The sequence below is a fragment of the Tursiops truncatus genome, chromosome 15, assembly GCF_011762595.2.
Source record: "Tursiops truncatus isolate mTurTru1 chromosome 15, mTurTru1.mat.Y, whole genome shotgun sequence".
Taxonomy (NCBI): domain Eukaryota; kingdom Metazoa; phylum Chordata; class Mammalia; order Artiodactyla; family Delphinidae; genus Tursiops; species Tursiops truncatus.
Window position 1 is genome coordinate 19,764,760 of NC_047048.1, and position 18,365 is coordinate 19,783,124.

General features: G+C 46.0%; 1 protein-coding gene and 1 long non-coding RNA gene across 2 annotated transcripts in view; one reads left to right on the plus strand and one right to left on the minus strand.

Annotated features, from left to right (window-relative positions):
• LOC109547713 (uncharacterized) overlaps window positions 1-18,365 on the plus strand; it is a 205,411-nt gene that overhangs the window by 178,482 nt on the left and 8,564 nt on the right. The window lies entirely within an intron of this gene.
• Window positions 14,431-18,365, minus strand: part of PRKCB (protein kinase C beta) — a 311,539-nt gene continuing 307,604 nt past the window's right edge. Inside the window, exon 17 of the mRNA XM_019922044.3 lies at window positions 14,431-15,079. Within this exon, the coding sequence (XP_019777603.1) occupies window positions 14,927-15,079 (153 nt within the window). The 3' untranslated portion in view covers window positions 14,431-14,926. The remainder of the gene's footprint in view (window positions 15,080-18,365) is intronic.

The window sequence follows — 18,365 nt, forward strand, 5'->3', positions numbered from 1 at the left end:
ATTGACTGAATCAGCTATGTGGTTCTTGTTCAGGGTTCTTCTCTGGTTGCAGTTAGATGGTGGCTGGAGTTGGAATCATCTCAAAGTCTTCCCCACCTGCACATCTGGTGGTTGATGCTGGCTGTGGCCTTGGACCTCAGAAGGAACTTTCACAGGGAGCACCTCCATGTGGCCTCTGAGTGGCCTAGGCTTCCACACAGCATGGTAGCTGGGTCCCAAGAGTGAGCATCTCAGGACACGGAGCCCGGCAGAAGCTCTATAGCTCTTTCTAAGGAAGCCTTGGAAACCACAAGGCATTAATTCCATCACATTATATTCGTTAGGAGCCAGCCCAGATTCAAGAGGAAGGGAATTAGTTCCATCTCTTGATGGGAGGGATGTCAAAGAATCTGTGGACATGTTTAAGACCATCAAACTAGTCATATTGAGAGGAAATTGATGTATGGATCAGATGAGTCTTTAATAATCAGCAAAAATAAATGCAGTTGTCAAAGGGCTCAGAACATTCATGTCAGCTCATCAATGCATTTTATCTCCTGGTTGGCATTTCAGTATGGTGATTAAGTTAAAGTGCTAGATTTATAGCCACTGAAGTTCAAATTCTGGCTCTGTCGCCTGTTAGCCTTGTGACTCTGGGCAAGTTTGTTAACCTCTCTGGGCTTCCTTCTCTGTAAAGCAAATGTGATAAAAGTATAACATCCGACAAATGCTGGTTCATGGGGAGCATTCACGGTATGGTGATGACAACCCTACGCCCCACCTCCTCCTCCAAGTCCTTTACTGTTACAGACGTTCCAACCAGACGCGAGGCATGCGCCTTGCAAAAGAGTGAGCCAGCGGAGGGCACCTTGCCCACACCCGGGTCACTTCTGGCACTTGAGTTACGCTCTCCTCACGGTTCATGCAGCTTTCAAGTGAGCCCCCCTAAAGGCTGGCTTCCCGGCTGCTAGGGTGGGTGGGCATGGCAACAGCCCCATCGCAGCCGGCGCGTGGCCAGGGACTCAGATCTGCCAGTGTGGGCGCAAACACTCCCTCCCCAGAAAAGCTGCTTGAAGGCATAGACGAGGGGAAGGGAAGGTTAAAAATAAAGAGTGGTCATGTTCGGTTTTGAAATTAAGGAGAGCCTGGACTCAAAGAGCCCTTCGACTCTCTTGCTTTGGGAGAGGCAGAGCGTTGAGGTGGGGGGCGTCATGGTGCTGAGACCCCGAATTCATAGGAACACCTTAGAATCGGCCAACCACCCCTCCTGGCTCGCAGCCACGGTCTTGTCTGGAACATTCATGTTTCAACTGTTTTCCGGGGCCTGGGGAAATAGTAGCACTTGTCCTTATTTTGCTTGTCCCTTACAGAGATTTTAAAATTTGAAGTTTGAATGTGTTGGAATCAGGCTTTCGCCCTCCCGGTATCCCCCAGCACCCCCTATTATCTGTGTCCAGCAAGCTCAGCTACATCAAATGCTTCCCTGGCTCTGACAGACACTCAATTTTAGTTTGCATCCCACTCATTTTGGCTTTTCCTGCTCTCCCAACAACAATAAAACTTACATGTGTGATGCACACATGGTGTCCCCAGAACTGTGCTCAGTATTAATCAGTTATAACCTCAGTTACTATCCTGGAAACCCTGCAAGAAAGACATTTGCCCTCCATGGAAGGGGCAACTAAGGATCAGAGGGGTTAAGCGATTTACCCAAAGTGACATGGTTTGTAAAAATGGCAGGGCTGGTAGTAGCAATTAGTTAGGCACTTTTTAGTTGCCAGTGACAGAAAATCCACTTCAAATTGGTTTAATTCAAGAAAAAAAATGATGGTGATCGATTGACTCAAATAGAGTATGTCTGGGTCCTGGGGCTCAAATTCCATCTCTCAGCTCTGGTTTCTTCTATCATTTTTGGGCCAGCAATATCCTTGCAGTGGCAAGATGGCTTCTAGCTTCGCCCAGCCAACAACCTACCCTCTCACCAACCCCAGTCGAAAAGAAAGAGCTTTTCTTCCCCAGTAGTCTTTTTTTTTTTTTTTTAACACCCAGGATATGATGACTCTGGTAAGAATCAAATCACACAGTCATCTCAGAACCAGTCATATGGCCAAAGGTATACGATGGGTTTAGGTTACAGCTTTATGCTTGAAGACTTGGGTGGGTGAGCCCCATTCTGAACCATAGTGACTGAGAATGAGGGATGGATAGAACCACAAGGAATATTGGCATGCTCTTTCCAGAAGGGGAAATGTCCACTACATATGATAGCAAAGAAGTTTATTGCCTTCCTTACAGGCTTCAGAGACACTGAGAACCTCCCATTAAGAGTGATAGGTAACACACATCTAGGGACTAGAGGGATCTATGCCTATAATCTTAGCATCCGAAAGTAGGTGACCCTATAGTCTGAGCTTTTAGGAGACACCTGTTATTATCTCCCAGACTCCCATTCCCCTTTCCTTTTAAAATTATATTACCATTTTCTTTTGGGAAACCATCCATCCCCATGTGATTCAAGAGGACTCTCTTACCTCCACCCTACTCCAGGGGCGAGCACGTGACCCAGCCTTGGCAAATCTATCCCTCTAGCTAAGATAATTAAGTTATAGATGGATATTCAAGCCAAGCCAGTAGAACTCAGTCTCATTTTTATTGGGACTATTAGAAAAATTAAATTCTCCTCCCACTAGTATCGCTAAGCTCTGGGGCTAGTGACTGGAGCTTCCGTGGGCCACCAAGAAAATGAAGCCATGGAGAACATTAGATGAAGTCAGAGAAGGACAGCTTTCGATTTTGTATGAGTCCCTGGACACATCTGTACCTGAAGCCAGACAGCCCAAGGCTCTTTTAAATTTTTTTTTTTTTTTTTTGGCGGTACGCGGGCCTCTCACTGTTGTGGCCTCTCCCGTTGCGGAGCACAGGCTCCGGACGCGCAGGCTCAGCGGCCATGGCTCACGGGCCCAGCCGCTCCGCGGCATGTGGGATCTTCCCGGACCGGGGCATGAACCCGCGTCCCCTGCATCGGCAGGCGGACTCTCAACCACTGCGCCACCAGGGAAGCTCCCAAGGCTCTTTTAATTATCTAAACAAACAAATGATTCTTATTCTTTTAATTACTGCAGTTTGAGGTGGGTTTTGCCACATGTAAACCTAAGAGGGTCCAACATGCAAGTTCAATGTGCAGCCAGGTTTTGGGTTCCAAGAGGCAACGAGGCAGAAGGATGCTCTTCACATTCAGCCAGAGGGAAGGGAAGGGTCTGCCGTCCTCTGGTTTCAGGGAGCAGGGTGTCTGTGGGCTGGGGCCTGTGGGGTGTCAGAGACACTCCTAGTGAGGCTCTATCCCAAACCCTCCCCCCTCAGGCACCGCCCGGTCATGTGGACTTTTTCTTTGGAAACTCCCTGGAAGTTACTCCCTGGCTGATTAGCAATTAGTCTTTATCCTAGTTTTTTCCACCTCCCTTAGCAGAAGCCATTCTGGGAGAAACAAGTGTCTGAGCATTTTAATGTGAGGCTTAAACACACAGGCTGTAGGGTCTGACAGACCTGTGTTCATGCCTTCATTTGACCACTTAGCAGCTATGTGACCTTATTCAAACCATCTCTGAGTCTCAGCTTTCTCATCTGTAAAATGGGTAGAATAATAACATCCAGCTCCTACAGCTTCTATGAGGCTAACGTGAACTTAACACTGGTGGAACCTAGGAATAATTCCCTCCCAGAGCTAGCTATTGTCATCATTATAAAGCAAACTATATCCCCCCAAACCCCCATCAATGTTCAGTTTTGTCTGCAACTTCATTTGAAATCTCTCTCTTTGCCATGTTCTTTCTTGCTCGTGGGCATTTCTGCAGTGGAACTCACCACAGGTAATTGACATTGTCAATTGATTTATGAACAAAATGTAGTAGCCAAGATCATAGACTCGGGAACTGAACTGCCTGGATTCAAACTCTGCTCCAGTTCGTGGCTGTGTGGACTTGGACAAACGACTCCATCTCTCTGTGACTCAGCTTCCACATAAAATGGGGAAGATAGGAATAGTATCTGTCTCAATGAGATTAGGTAAATTAATATTTGTAGGGTGTTTAGAATAGGGACTAGCACATGGTAAGGGCTCTATAAAGGTTTGCCATCATCTATATGATTAATTTAGTGCCACGTCAACTACAAATACGGTTCAGTGGTCACGTGCTGACTTGCGGTGGGCGCAAGCAACTCTGCGTACGTGGCACGGCTCTGCTGAGCTCTGTTTGCTTGGGTTCTCTCGTGGTCCTGCTAATCCCAACATCACTCAGTGATACACACCTTTATAAATACACACTTTGGTGACAGCTCTGGTCGTGCCAACATTCTGTGTGGGTTTTAAAATTTTTTATGTGATCCATAACGTTTTTTTTTTTTTTTCCGGTACGCGGGCCTCTCACTGTTGTGGCCCCTCCCATTGTGGAGCACAGGCTCCGGACGCGCAGGCTAAACGGCCATGGCTCGTGGGCCCAGCCGCTCCGCGGTATGTGGGATCTTTCCGGACCGGGGCACGAACCCGTGTCCCCTGTATCGGCAGGCGGACCCTCAACCACTGCGCCACCAGGGAAGCCCCCATAACAAATTTTTAAAAGTCAGCTTGCATTAAAATCTGGCTCTACCACCTGCTCTTTTGTCTTGAGCAAGTTACTTACCCTCTGAGCTTCAGTCTCTTCCACTGTAAAATGACAAAAGTAATAGTACCTACCTTATAGGGCTGTTGTGAGGATTGAATTATTATTATAAAGCCCTAGGATAGGGCTTGGCACATTATAAGTGCTAAATTATTATAAATAATAATGTCCAGTTAATAAGTTCTGCAGATGAAATGCTTTCTCCCCCAGATATCCTTAGAAGACTCTTAAAAGAGCTGAAAATATGTACCTGCTTATCTTGAAGCCTGCCTGACAAATGTATTAAATGGACATATTTTATTTGCATAGCCCAGAGTTTCAAAAGATTAGAATTAGTGGTCCATATTTTAAAATCAAGACATTTTATATAAAAATCTAGATTTCTAGCTTCTTTTGAGGAATGGAAAATACAGCACTGTTGGGCTGCATCTTTGCAGGTTGTCTCTTGGAGAGGATGCCACAGTGGCTGCTGACGTCAGACAGGAGGAGGCACTCTCCAGGTCAAAAACTCTTAGCTCACAACCCTCTTATTTTTCTACTCTTAGAATGCTTCATGCATTTTCCTTATCTGCCCAGCTCCTGTAATAAAGAAAATAATAGCTGACACATAAACGAAACAAACTATATTCCAGGCACTGTCTCATTCAATCTCCACAACAATTCTAAGGAAGAGTATTATTGTCCCCTCCCATCTTAAGGATGGGAAGACGTGGCTAAGTAACTTGCCAAGCTTATGCAGCTGGTACGTAGCAGAGCTGGGTGTTGAATGCTCTGAATGCAGAGTCTGGGTTTTCGCCACCCCACTATACTCTAGAGTAACCCCTTTATTCTAACCTAGGCAAAGTTTTCTGCAGTTGTATCAGTGAAATGGGAACGTGTTCCAGGGGGTCGATATTCAGTTCTCATGGTCATGTTGGCCAAGAGGGCTTAGTAATGGGTGCCTAGGGTCATGATTTGGGAATTAGCTGCCTAATTTCCATGATACCCAAGGACTTATTCTAAGTCCTTGATACTCAAGCTTCTACTGAGAAGCTCCTGCTGGAAGGTATTGAAGTTGGAGGGAGAGTCTCTTCCAACCTGAGTACCTCCCAACTCAGCCCCTGAACTGTAGGGCATGGAGGACAAAACTCATGCCCAGAAGTTGGTACATTCTGCTTATCCTTTACAACCACTGATGCACCCCTTCCTAGATGGCTGTACTCACTTTCCAAACATTCTGAGAATCAAGTCAAGGTGACATATCCTTCTACTGAAGGGGCTACATAGCATTTTTTTTAAAAAATGTGTCCCTGGGGCTTCCCTGGCGACTCAGTGGTTGGGAGTCCGCCTGCCGATGCAGGGGACGCGGGTTCGTGCCCCGGTCCGGGAAGATCCCACATGCCGCGGAGAGGCTGGGCCCGTGAGCCATGGCCGCTGAGCCTGCGCGTCCGGAGCCTGTGCTCCGCAACGGGAGAGGCTACAACAGTGAGAGGCCCGCGTATCGCTAAAGAAAAACAACAACAACAACAACAACAAAAAAAGTGTCCCTTTTTGATAAACATAAAAATCTCACCATGGCCAGGAAATTCCAATAAACCTTCATCCCAGAGCCTGTGATTCTTGATTGAGAAATTCCTCCATTTTCTACACAGCTTTTCTAGCAAAATTTGGTCAAGCTTTCTTTCCTGAAGTCTGTATTATAGAAACAAGACATTTTCCCCCTTTCCGGTAATAAAGTTATATGATAATATTTGAAGTTGTTTCAAAATACAACTCATCCCTTATTCCAAACCCTGATCTATGAGTGATTCTCCTGGATTTTTAAAACAATGTCTTTACCCAAGTGGTATCTTTTAAGATAATGCCTGACAACTGCTATCAAATGCTTAACTTTGAAAATAAATTCGCAAAACACAGAAGATGAACAGATGGTGAGTTTTGTCCATTCTCTGTAGCTTTCCACCACTCTCTGCAGCGTCAGACATAGAGGCATTTGAGCCAACCCCAAGTGGGTGTATTGTGAGGGGGAGGCAAGCTGTCCACAGACCTGAACCATACAAAGCAATGGCTGGCTGTCTTCAGGGGTCCCACAGAAGGGCTGCACCACAGGCGGGGTTCTTGCTCCCGGTTTCAGTTGGTGAGGGCAGCACCAATGGGGAAGGGGATTAAAGTCATCAGGGTCCCCTGGCTGCCAGAGTGACATTAGTTTCTTCTCATCTTGTTTCCTGGGATGATTGGGACTGAGATTCCATCTCCAACTTCACTTGCCTGGTGGCACGCCCACATTGGAAGGGTTTGTTTCAGAATTCCAGTTTGGCCCATTTATCAGTAGTTGAGTCAAACTCTACACTATGATCTTGTCCACACCAGGTGTATTAGCTTCTTAGAGATGCTGTAACAAATGACCAAAACTGGATGGGTTAAAACAACAGAAATTGATACTTTCATGGTTCTGGAGGCCAAAATCAAGGTGCTGGCACGGTCTCACTCTCCTTGGAGGCTCCGGGGGAGAACCCATTCCTCACCTCTTCCAGCTTCCAGCATCTGTCGACATTCCTTGGCTTGTGGTCACATCCTTCTCTGTTCCTTCTTCATGCCGCCTTCTCTGTGTGTATGTGTTACTGCCCTTTGTGTCTCTTTTGTAAAGATACTTGTGATGGCATTTAGGGCCCACCCTGGTAATGCAGGGTAATCTCTTCATCTCAGGATCCTCACTGTAATTACATATGCAAAGACTCTTTTCCCAAAGAAGGTGAATTTTACAAATTCTAGGGTTAAGACTCAATACTTGGTGTGTGCGTATGGGGGGTCAGTCCTCAACTTACTACCCCAGGTTTTCCCCACCACTGCTGAAGCCCTTCCCCCACTCATCCCCAGTCTGGTTCTTTATTCCCCCCTAGCCCTTTAGCCCAAGCATCACCCTCCCACCCCAGACTGGGGACTAGCCCCACCCTGCTTATGTCACTGGAAGGGATGTTTCACTCCTTTCCAGTCCAGGCCTCTTCCCTTCCGAAAAGCCACACAGACCCAAGAGTTCTCTAAAGAGACTGATGCTGGACTAGTTGAGCTTATTCAGCTGGGAGTCAGCACACCTGTTTGGCTAGATAGTCCTTCTCTGTGTTTTTCTCTTTCATCTCTATGGGGACCACAGCGGTCCGGCACCTCTGCTTCCCCCTGCACTACCGCAATTGTCTCCGTTGAGCTTCCTTTCTCCCTCTCACCCTTACAAAACCATGTTCTCTAAGGTAAATCAGATCATGTCAGCCCGTTGCTTCATGTCTCTGTGGAAGACGGAATAAAGGCCGTCTAAAGGTGTCCCCTCCTAAACCCTGAAACCTATAAATATATTACCTGACGTGGCAAAAGGGATTTGCAAATGTGTTAAAGATCATGAGATGGGGAGATTATCCTGAATTATCTGGATGGGCCCCATGTAATCACAAGGAAGGCAGGAGAGTCACAGGTAAAAAAGATATGACGACAGAAGCAGAGGATGTAGTGATGCGCTTTGAAGATGACAGAGATCCACGAGCCAAGGAACCCAGGAGGACTCCAGAAGGTGGAAAAGACAAGGAAATCGATTCTCCCCTAGAGCCTCCAGGAGGAACCAGCTCTGTGGACAACTTGACTTTAGACCAGGGACACTGATTTTTGACTTCTGACATCCAGAGCAACAAGAGAATACACCTGCGTTGTTTTAAGCCACCCAGCTTGTGACAATTAGTTACAGCAGCAACAGGAAAGTAATACAGTGTCCAGGGGATTCTCCCTGAACTTAGAATAAAGTCAAACTTCCCATCAAGGTCTGCGAATGCTTACAAGATCTGGCCCCTGCTTTGCTCTCTGGCTTCACCTCCCCCACTTTGCCGAGTCTTGCCTTTCTCCAGTGACATGGGCTCCTTTCTGGTCTCTGGGAGGCCAGGTCTCACGCTCTGGAACTTGCTGTCCCTTCTGTCTGGAATGCTTTGCTCTGGCTCCTTATCACTGACCTCGAACTATCACCTTCTCAAGGAGGTCTTCCTTGAGCGTTTGGGTTAAGTGGCTGATGACCCAGCCATCCCCATCCCTGCCAGTACCTACCCACCACTCTGTTTTGTTTTCTTCTTAGCAGGTATTGCTATCTGTAATGTTATTCACTGTATTTCATATGTATCCCTCTCAGCACATCAGCTGCATGAGAAGAGGGCCCATGTTTTGTTCCCCATCTGGAATAGACATTAGTCCTAAAGAGAGATTTAATGAATGAATGAATGAAATCTATTCAATCATGTTCAGGTCTAATGACTTCTCTTTGCAGTGCAGTCATGGGCTGCCTGACACAGTTTCAGTCTCTGTAGCATAATAATGAGGAAGATGGGATCTGGAGGCTTTTTCTGCTTGCTCCTCTCTTCAATCAGAGTTTCCTCCCGCTTTACATCATTTTAAAATATTTTCACCTTCTTTCCCTGTAAGTCCGCCCCTGGGCTCTGTTCATTTACAACTAGTAGAATTTCCTGACAATGATCTTGGGGTCATTGGAGCCCCCGCCTTGGGGGCTCCTCAACTAAAGTTCCATGGTTCCTTTCAGCTTTCTGTTGCTTAACTAGGGCAGAGATATGAATCTAATGCTGCTTGTGTTTCGGGGGGGGTTCAAGGAAACTCCTCTGTTTTGAGACCAAGGGCCCTTCAATCTTGTGGGATTAAATAAATGCTGATTAATGTTCTATTTAGGAGAGGCTCAAATCTTTTGATGCAAGAAAAAAGTGATTTCCATTCAGATAAATGGTGTCAGTCTGGCCACCCACACCAGCTCGGAAACTCCCAGTCAGAAAAGGGATGATCACAGTGCCTCCTCCGCACCTTCACTTCGCCTCCGAGGAAGGGGTTGTCCTGGTTGATCAAAATTGAGCACATTCATTGAACACAGTGTTGAGACCCCCCTCGGTCTCCCATACCCCATCCCATATTATATCTCTTAGAGATATAATCTCCCATCTCATATAATCTCCCATATATATATATATATATATCCCAGATATATATATATCCCAATATATATATATCCCAGATATAATATATATATATTATATATATATATATCCCAGATTATATATATATAATCTCCCATCTCATATAATCTCCCAGATATATCTCCCATCCCTTTACACCTATGTGGCAGGCAGCTTCTGATATGACTCCCCGTGGTCTCTGCCTCACTTATTTATGCCCTTGTATAATCCCTTCTCCTTAAGTGTGGGCTGGACCTAGTGACGATTCATTTACAAAAGAACGGCACTGCCCGCTTACTGGTATTCTCACTATATTGCCTTCTTAGCTTGTACACTTTGATGAAGCAAGCCGACATTCTGGAAAGACCCAAATGGCAAGCAACGGAGGGCAGCCTCCAGCCAAAAGCCAGCGAGGAACGGAGGTTCTCAGTCCAATAGCTCACAAGGAACTGAATCCTGCCAACCCCAATGTAAGCAAGCTTAGAAGCGGATGCTTCCCTAGTTGAACCTTCAGATAAGACCACGGCCCCTGCCAATACCTCGATTGAAGCTTATAAGGCACTGTGAAGCGGAAGACCCAGCTAAACTGTACCTGGACTCCCAGCCCACAGAGATTGTGAGCTAATATGCCTTGTCTTAAGCTGCTAAATTTTGGGGTAACTTGTTAACAGCGATAGATAAGTAATATAACGCACACGATATCTAGGAATTCTCCATGCAGTCTAACCCACCTTGGGGTTAGGATCCCACACTGGGATATAAAGTCGAATCTTCAAATACTGATCAGCTTTTCATTTACTAGGCACTGTCCTCTATGCATTTATTTCCTTCTTGCACCTCGTGAGGAAGTGCAAGAAGTACTTGAAAACAGATTGGTTGAAAACAGAACTGAATGTCCTTGCATCTTTTGTTTAAACACCACGGTAATCTCAACCCTGACATCTGGCCTGATATCAGCAGTCCATATGCCAGGGAAACTAGCATTCCATGGGACAAAATCCATAGTGGAGGGAGTGCGGTTCAGTCGTTTGGGCAAGAAGTCTAAAGTGCAAATCTTTATTGTTTTGGGAAATCAGGATTCACTTTTGAAGCCACCATTGCTTGTCTAGGAAGTGATGAGCAGCAGAATTCCATGTAGGTCAAAGCAGCTCCACATCAAAATCAGGAAAGATATAGGAGCTCAGCGATTTGGCTTTCGGGCTTTTAGAACCAGATATTGATAGGTGGTACTGGATTGGGTGTCCCAGATTTGGTTCTTATTTATCTTGCTTTTCATTCCTCCCTGGCATCTCAGCTTGTATGTGCGGTGAGAAGAAAAACCATGGCAGGAGTAGCAGGTGAGGATTTCAGAACTTTGTCTTCATTGGTTTGAAGAACCTATAGCACCAGCTCTCAAGCTGACTCTTGTTATCCCACTGGCAAGCCTGAACTTTAGCACCGTATCTTTGTATGTTGAGATTGAAGAGACAAGTAGGGTGACTGACTTCTGGTGATCTATGAGGCCTGACCACGGGGCAGCCCAGGATGTTCCTGGAAGTTTCTTTCCCGCCTGTCTTATTTCTTTGATGTCCCCTAAGTTCACGAATGGTGCCCTTGTTGGACTCCATGGTAGATATAAAGTTGGTCACACATTTTTCCGTCCCTCTGTCCATTTGCCTTTGCAATGTGTTTTTACAGTGCCTCCCATCCAAAAGTAGAGGCCATTTCTCCACCCCTTGAATTTCTCTTATGGGAATGCAGCAACCATGACATAAGCTGAGGTTTGAAAAGCGCTCGTGCACTGGGGTTTGCTTCCCATTGCTGCTTTTTGTAGTCCTCAAAACCACCACACGAGGAAGCCTACGCTCTAGCCTGCTGGAATGTAATAGAGCACATGGAGTAAAACCACACCATCCCAGCTGAGCCTTCCCTAGACCAGTCAGTCTTGCAAACTCTGTACATGTGAATGAGGCCAGCCTAGACCATCCAGTCACCAGCTGCCCTTCCAGGTGACTGAAAGTACACAGGCAAGTCCATCAGAGAAGCTGGGATGGCCAAAGCAGAAAAACCATTGTGAGTTAAATAAATGGTTGTTTTTAAAAGACGCTAAGTTTTGAAGTGTCTTGTTACTCAGTATTAAATAATTGATGTAGACTTATGCGTATGTTTCTACCAACACATCTCCTTGGTGGATTTTGAGTCCCTGAAGGCAAAGGACTATAATTCCTCTGAACGTCAAATTCAGGCTCTTGCCTTTGGTGGTGAACTTGGCAATGAAACGATGGGGACTCTGTGGATCAAATGCAATGACAAGTGAGTCATTCCTTTAATTGCTTCTCAGTATTGACCTGTCTCTCAGCCTTAAGGAATCCTTGGGGTAACCCCAAATTCCCATCTTCAGAGAACCCACCATTGTGGTTTGCTTCCTCAACATACGTTCCCCTTGTTCCGAGAACAGCTTCCGATTTTTATTCAGAGCGTGGTCCCTCACCCAGTCTCAGTTAATGTAGTTTGGGTGGCACTCTACCCCTAGCTCCAGAGGTGCAGCTCCTGATGTGTGTAGTAAGCAGTCTCCAAGATGACACCTAGAGGCCCCCACTTCCTGGAACTCTCACCTTGTATAATTCCCTCCCTTTGAGTATGGGCTGGATTTACTGACTTGCTTCTAAAGAACAGAAAACAGTAATATGATGGGATGTCACTTCTGAGACTGGGTTACTACTGAGATTATATGGCGTCCAGAGTAGACACTCTCACTTGATTCATCTTCCCCCAGGGAAGCCGTGTCCAAAGACAGTTCTATGGAGATACCTATCTTGCCGGGAACTGAGGCTGCCAACACCATGTGATTAAACTTGAAGTGAATCCCATCTCCCCCAGTCGAGCCTTCATGTGTGACCTCAACCCTGGCCAACAGCCTGATTGCAGTCTTATGAGAGGCATTAAACCAATGAAGCCACACCACCCAGATTCCTGCCCACAGACACTGAGAGGTAATAAATATTTGCTGTTTCCAAGTTTTAGAATAATTTGTTACACAGCAGTAGATAACTAATACAACTTAGGTCTGGCCAATCAAAGTGCCTCACCCACCATTCCTCTCCACCCCAGATACAGTGCTTGGTTCAGGGATGTACATGGGACCAGGCTGAGCCAGTCAGAGGAAACTACAGGGCTCTTACAGGAGCTCCCACTCTGTCTCACTGGACATGATCCCAGGAAGATAAGTGGCTGGGACTTCTGCAGTCTTCTTGTGCCTATGAGTAGAAAGTCCTGGATTGCCTTGTTGGTCTCTATATGCCCAGCACCCAGAACTATGCCTGGCTCAGAGCCGGTGCTCAATATTTACAAAATGAAACTGGTTTATATCCAGCAGAGGGAGAAAATATGTGGAGTTGGCATGAAAAAGGGAGGAATCAGAAGTAACAATAGCAACCTCTTTTCTATTATCATCTTAGATGGAACATGCCATCACACATCTAAAGAAATCCACATATTTTTGTTTTCTAAATGTGATGCATTGAATACACAGTCTTCTTTTAAGTTGGCTTTACCCAATTTTAACTGGCAGAGTTTCTAAAATTCTGCAGAGTACACTAAGACCAGTGGCTTCACTGTATCTGCCCAATGCCCATTTCCTGGGGGTCTTCCAAGGAGGGTGGAGATGAATAAATTCTGTGGAGTCATGATGTACGTGGTGTGACAGAATTGCTCTTTTCTGCTACCCTATGGCATTAGCAGCTACGAAGCCATGTGTTACCGATTGGACTACTACATCTTTCAAAAAGAAAAGAGAAGCATAATTTCATTCAGAGAAGGTGTCAGGCTCACACCCAGTGGTTCAGTAACGTGACACTCTGATCTCAGAGAGAATGGGGCTCCTTATCATGCCAACAGCTTTTAGCAGTGATCTCCCTTATTTTCCCTTCCTCTTCTGACCTCCTTGGACAAGCATGGCTGTTGAGGAAAGGGCAAACCCCTGTTTGTTTTGTTTTGTCTGTTGCAGATACTAAGTTAGGAGAAAATAGTAAAAGGTAAGTAGTTTTACAAATATGAGTGATATCCTCACGGAAGGGTTCTTTCTGTCCTGACTCCAGTCTCCTTGCTGACTTTTGCCATGGCAGCAATGAAATTATGTCCTGTACTTTGTGCTTGAAGATTTAATACACACAAACCACTCAAATGGATGACTGAGCACATACCCTGATTCCGGGCACAGGAAAATATGAAGGTCATTAAGCCTGTGACTGGCAAATGGCAGAGGTCTCAATCTCAAATGGCTAGAGAATCCAGAGAAGTGGGTGAGAGCATAGTACAATAGGGGGTGGTGGAGACTGTGGTATAATAGGAGGATGCACTGCTTTTAAAGGAGCTAGCCATTTTTCAGTTCTGTTGAATTATTTCCACATGGAAATGTAGGCCCAATGCTACCAGTCTTCTGATTTTTTTAAAAGTGAATCTGAAAGTCTAGAAATTTACATAAAACTTCCATTTTTTAATGTTGACAATGATTTCAATTAAATGAAATTCTGTGCAAGTGAAACGAAATTCATCTACGCATCAGCCTATGGTTCTCCAGTTTGTAACCTCTGCGCCAGACTCTATTTAAAAGCAGACATGTAGGGCTTCCCTGGTGGCGCAGTGGTTGAGAGTCCGCCTGCCGATGCAGGGTACATGGGTTCGTGCCCCGGTCCGGGAAGATCCCACATGCCGCGGAGCGGCTGGGCCCGTGAGCCGTGGCCGCTGAGCCTGCGCGTCCGGAGCCTGTGCTCCGCAGCGGGAGAGGCCTCAACGGTGAGAGGCCCGCGTACCGGAAAAAAAAAAAAAAAAAGCAGACATGTAAACAAGAGTTTGCATATATTAACTCAGTTTAATCTTATCAATTCTTAAACAAAAAATTTCCTCCAAGAGACAATAGTTCACAGTAACTGCAAAGCTTACTCACAATTTAAAAATACCAGTCATGCTTAGCATTCAAGGGGGATATCATAGAATAACTGTAAAAACTTTTACCATGAACATTAGCCTCTGACTTCAAAAATTACAAATGCTGAAGCATTTTGGTATCAGACATAGTAGTTCTGATATCGTCTGTTCATTTGATGAGTTTCTGGCAGTTTGGAAAATTGTACCTCTACAACTGGATAAAGCGCTTACTCTAAACTAAACATTTTCAGATGTAGAAAACAAACTAGCAAGCTACACATACAAAGAAAAGCCCTCTAGGACAAGCTCTCCACGTGTGGAATGCCAGCATATGCACCATGAATCCTGGAAGACTAGAATAGATACATACACTTGCCCTGAAGTCTTGTACTCCAGGCTTACAATGGAGTTTGCATTCACCTACACATTAATGACAAACTCTGGGTTAGTATAGGAGAAGCCAGCAAATTCATTTTGGTCCAAGTTCATGATGAAGAGTTTATCAGTAGGCGTGAGTTCCACAGGCTGTCTGGTGAACTCTTTGTCGAAATTGGAGGCGTCTCGCTTGTCTCTCTGCCAAATGGAAAGCAAACACATTAACACAGCATAAGAAGAAGGAAACGTGACCAAGACGTGCCAGTTATTGGGAAGCTGATGACGTCTCATGGGCAGAGTCAGGAGGAGCCCTGTGCTGACAGGGTTTAGCAGCGGCATTGCAATACTATCCCCTGGCTTTCACATTGTATGTTGGCTTCAGGAGAGAAAACTTGGTGGAAATTTTCTAAGAAAGGAAATGAGACCTTGACTTTCTTTAAGGATTGCCAGAAAGTGAGGGGTGTGTCTGTGTGTGTGTGTGTGTGTGTGTGTGTGTGTGTTGTTTTCCTTGGCTTTGAGATGAATTGAGTTGGAAACTTCCTCTGACCAGGTATGATGTCACAGAATTAGTCATGCAGTAGAGAGTCCAGGAGGACATGATCCAAGAGCGCCCCCTGTGGCTAGGAGGCTTCTTTCTTTAAAGAGGAGCAGAGCCACATGACCACTCAGCTCCCCAGAAGGCAGAGTGGCAAAATGGGGACATCAGATCACTGCTCAATGAAAGGAACAGATCACTATCCACCCCACATTCCCTGGTGCGATCTAGGCTTTGAAGGGATGCTCTGAAATCCACCCACAGACTAGAATTTGGGTCTTCAACAGCCAGAGTTTCTTCCAAGGATGTTTACAGCAATGTATCTAGTCAACAAACTCCTAGTCTGGAAGGGCAGCTTTAAAACATTCTATTCTCCTAGTTAGTCTGGCAGTTTCTTTTTTTTGGGGGGGGTGGGCATCAATCCCAGTTTACTAATTGCAGTTTGGGGCAAGTTTCACCAGGGAATGTCAGAGCGTGGGTTCATAACAGGATCTCACATCTGGGGGATGCTCTCACCTCTTCAGGGTCCCTATCAGCCTATGATCTTCCCATCCTTACCACCCATCTAGGGGCAGGTAGAGGTCCTCGCCCCTGGTGCTTTGACATATGAGAAAACTGAGGCACAGGAAAGTAAAGTGACTTGCCCAAGATTGCACAGTGGGGTAGTGATTTTTACCCAACCACATCGCACCTAATTCTGCTTCATCTCAGCCTCTCTGACTGGGGGGAAAGCTTGATGGCTGGTTTATTGCAGGACAAGCAAGGATAACGTATGGGTTTCACAGGTACCGGGCAGGTTACCTGGCTGAAGCCAGAGTGGTGTCAGATTGTCAAGAGGGAAGGGTCGGTGAGGATTGACTGATTTGCTAGAATTTGGTCAATGGCCATCCATGCTTTAGGTTTAACCCCTAAAGGGTACTGACTGACAAGGATTTCTCATTACTGGATTCATTTCCCTTTGCAAAATACTTCTCGCAAGAATGCCTTCTTTTTGGTTGCTCCCCTGAGACAGGTAAAATGTCCCTAAGAAGTACCCCAATTACTCTTCTGGTGTATATGTAGGGGTGAGGGGTGAGGGGGACATGAAGAATGCAGTTCAGTAAGTGTGGCCAGAGGGGAGTGGGCTGAAGATGCCGCTGGAGCTGTTTTCTGGACAGTGGACCGTCTCTTACCGTGCCCCACCTATTCTGCTTTGTCTGGTCCTGCCTGCTGTCAGCCTGTCTTGTGTTGTCCCAGGCACTGAATGTGTTATTTGCTGTGTTCAGAGAAAAGCTTGAATTCCACGCCATCTTTTCCTTTAATATTGCCTGTGCATCCCTCTCTGGACCCCACAAGTCATACTTTAGCATCTTTTTAATTGTCTTCGTTGCACTTGCTGCTGTCAGGAACTGTCGTTATTATTTATTGCCTCTTTCCAGGAGGGCAAGGTCCTTGTCTGTATATTTCCAGTGCCAAGACTTGGCACATGGCAGGCCTTCCACAATTATTTGTTGAATGAATGAGTCAATGAATGAAGACTTTATGAAAGATGAGCCTCTTTGCTTTCTCCAACTTACAGTTGCCCCCGGGGCTAGAGATCATACTCTACAGCAAAACAATGGAATTTGTTCCCATTGATCCTACGGGTCTCTCACATGGGCCCCTGTCCATTGTGAGCCCCAATATGGACAGAACTGTGTTAAGTTCCTTCGAGATCTGAGAGCTCCAGGGCTGGGTGTGGGCCCTGGGTATATCTGGGGCTAGAAGCAGGCAGCTGTCTCCTTTCAGGTCCCCCCGCCGTGGCCTTCCCTGCCTGTGGACATCCAGAAGAGGTTCCCTTCCCACCAGCCCCAGTATTGAAGGCCCTTCCCCATGTGTTGTTCTGGTGATGACTCATGCTTCCATCGTTCACATGGTGTAAACAGGACTGGCCATTATGGGCAGATCCTCATAGAAAATAGCCCTGAATTCTACCCTAGCAATTGGGAAAGAACGGGCCTCTCTGTTGGGACAATTCCTTTCTGGGTTGATAGTATCTGAAGCCACATGAGAATAGTTTCACTCCTTCAAGGAGGGTTACTGATTCCACTGGCTTCCTATTAATTCCCCAAGAAGGTCACTGTGACCATGGCCCTATGCTTTCTTAGAAGAGAAGCAGGTTAGTGAGAAGTCCAAGAAATGAAAAGAGGGATTCTAAGATCCTGATAGACAACTAGCCGTGGCTGACCTGGACTGTGTTCTGGTTCCTTTGGATTATCTTTTTAGTCTCTTTTTAAAAACTTCTCCTCTGATTTAAGTTCTTTTGGAAAATATCAGCCTGTCTCATCTAGAAGAACCAGGTGGTGTTAAGCCAGGGGTGGTGTCTCCCTGAGGGCCAGAAAAGGTAATGCCTGCAGGAATCTGAGTGATGAACCCCAAAGGTGAGATTCAGGACTCGGAACGGAGCTCTGAAACCAGTTCCCTCTCTCCATACAGGCGTCTCTGCTCCAATCTTGGTGATTCTGTGAGCTGTTCAAGTATGGAGGCTGTGCCTTTGGTCTTCTGGAGGGAAACTCACCCCAGTTACCCTCCTGCCTCTCTTTCCCCACCATTGCACTATATGATTGTCCCACAAATCTGGGTCAAGAGAGCACTGCTGCATCTCCTCCTGTAGCCTCAAATGTGATCCCCAGAGAGAAAGCAGAGCCCCACAGACTTTTGATGACTTCTTCTTTCTTAAAAGAAGCCTTCCCTGATTAACCCGGAGACTAGTTATCTCTAGATTACATCATGCTTTTAATTACTTGTTTAATGACTGCCTTCTTGGACTGCATCTTCATGGTTCCCCACCCCGCTCCTGGCACCCACAATAGAGCTTGGCACAGAGTCGGTGCTCAATAAATGCAGGTTGGGTGAATGAATGGAGGGTGGAATACATGGACTGTCGCAAAAATAAATTCAAAATCTTCCTTCTTGGATACCTTTGCAAAG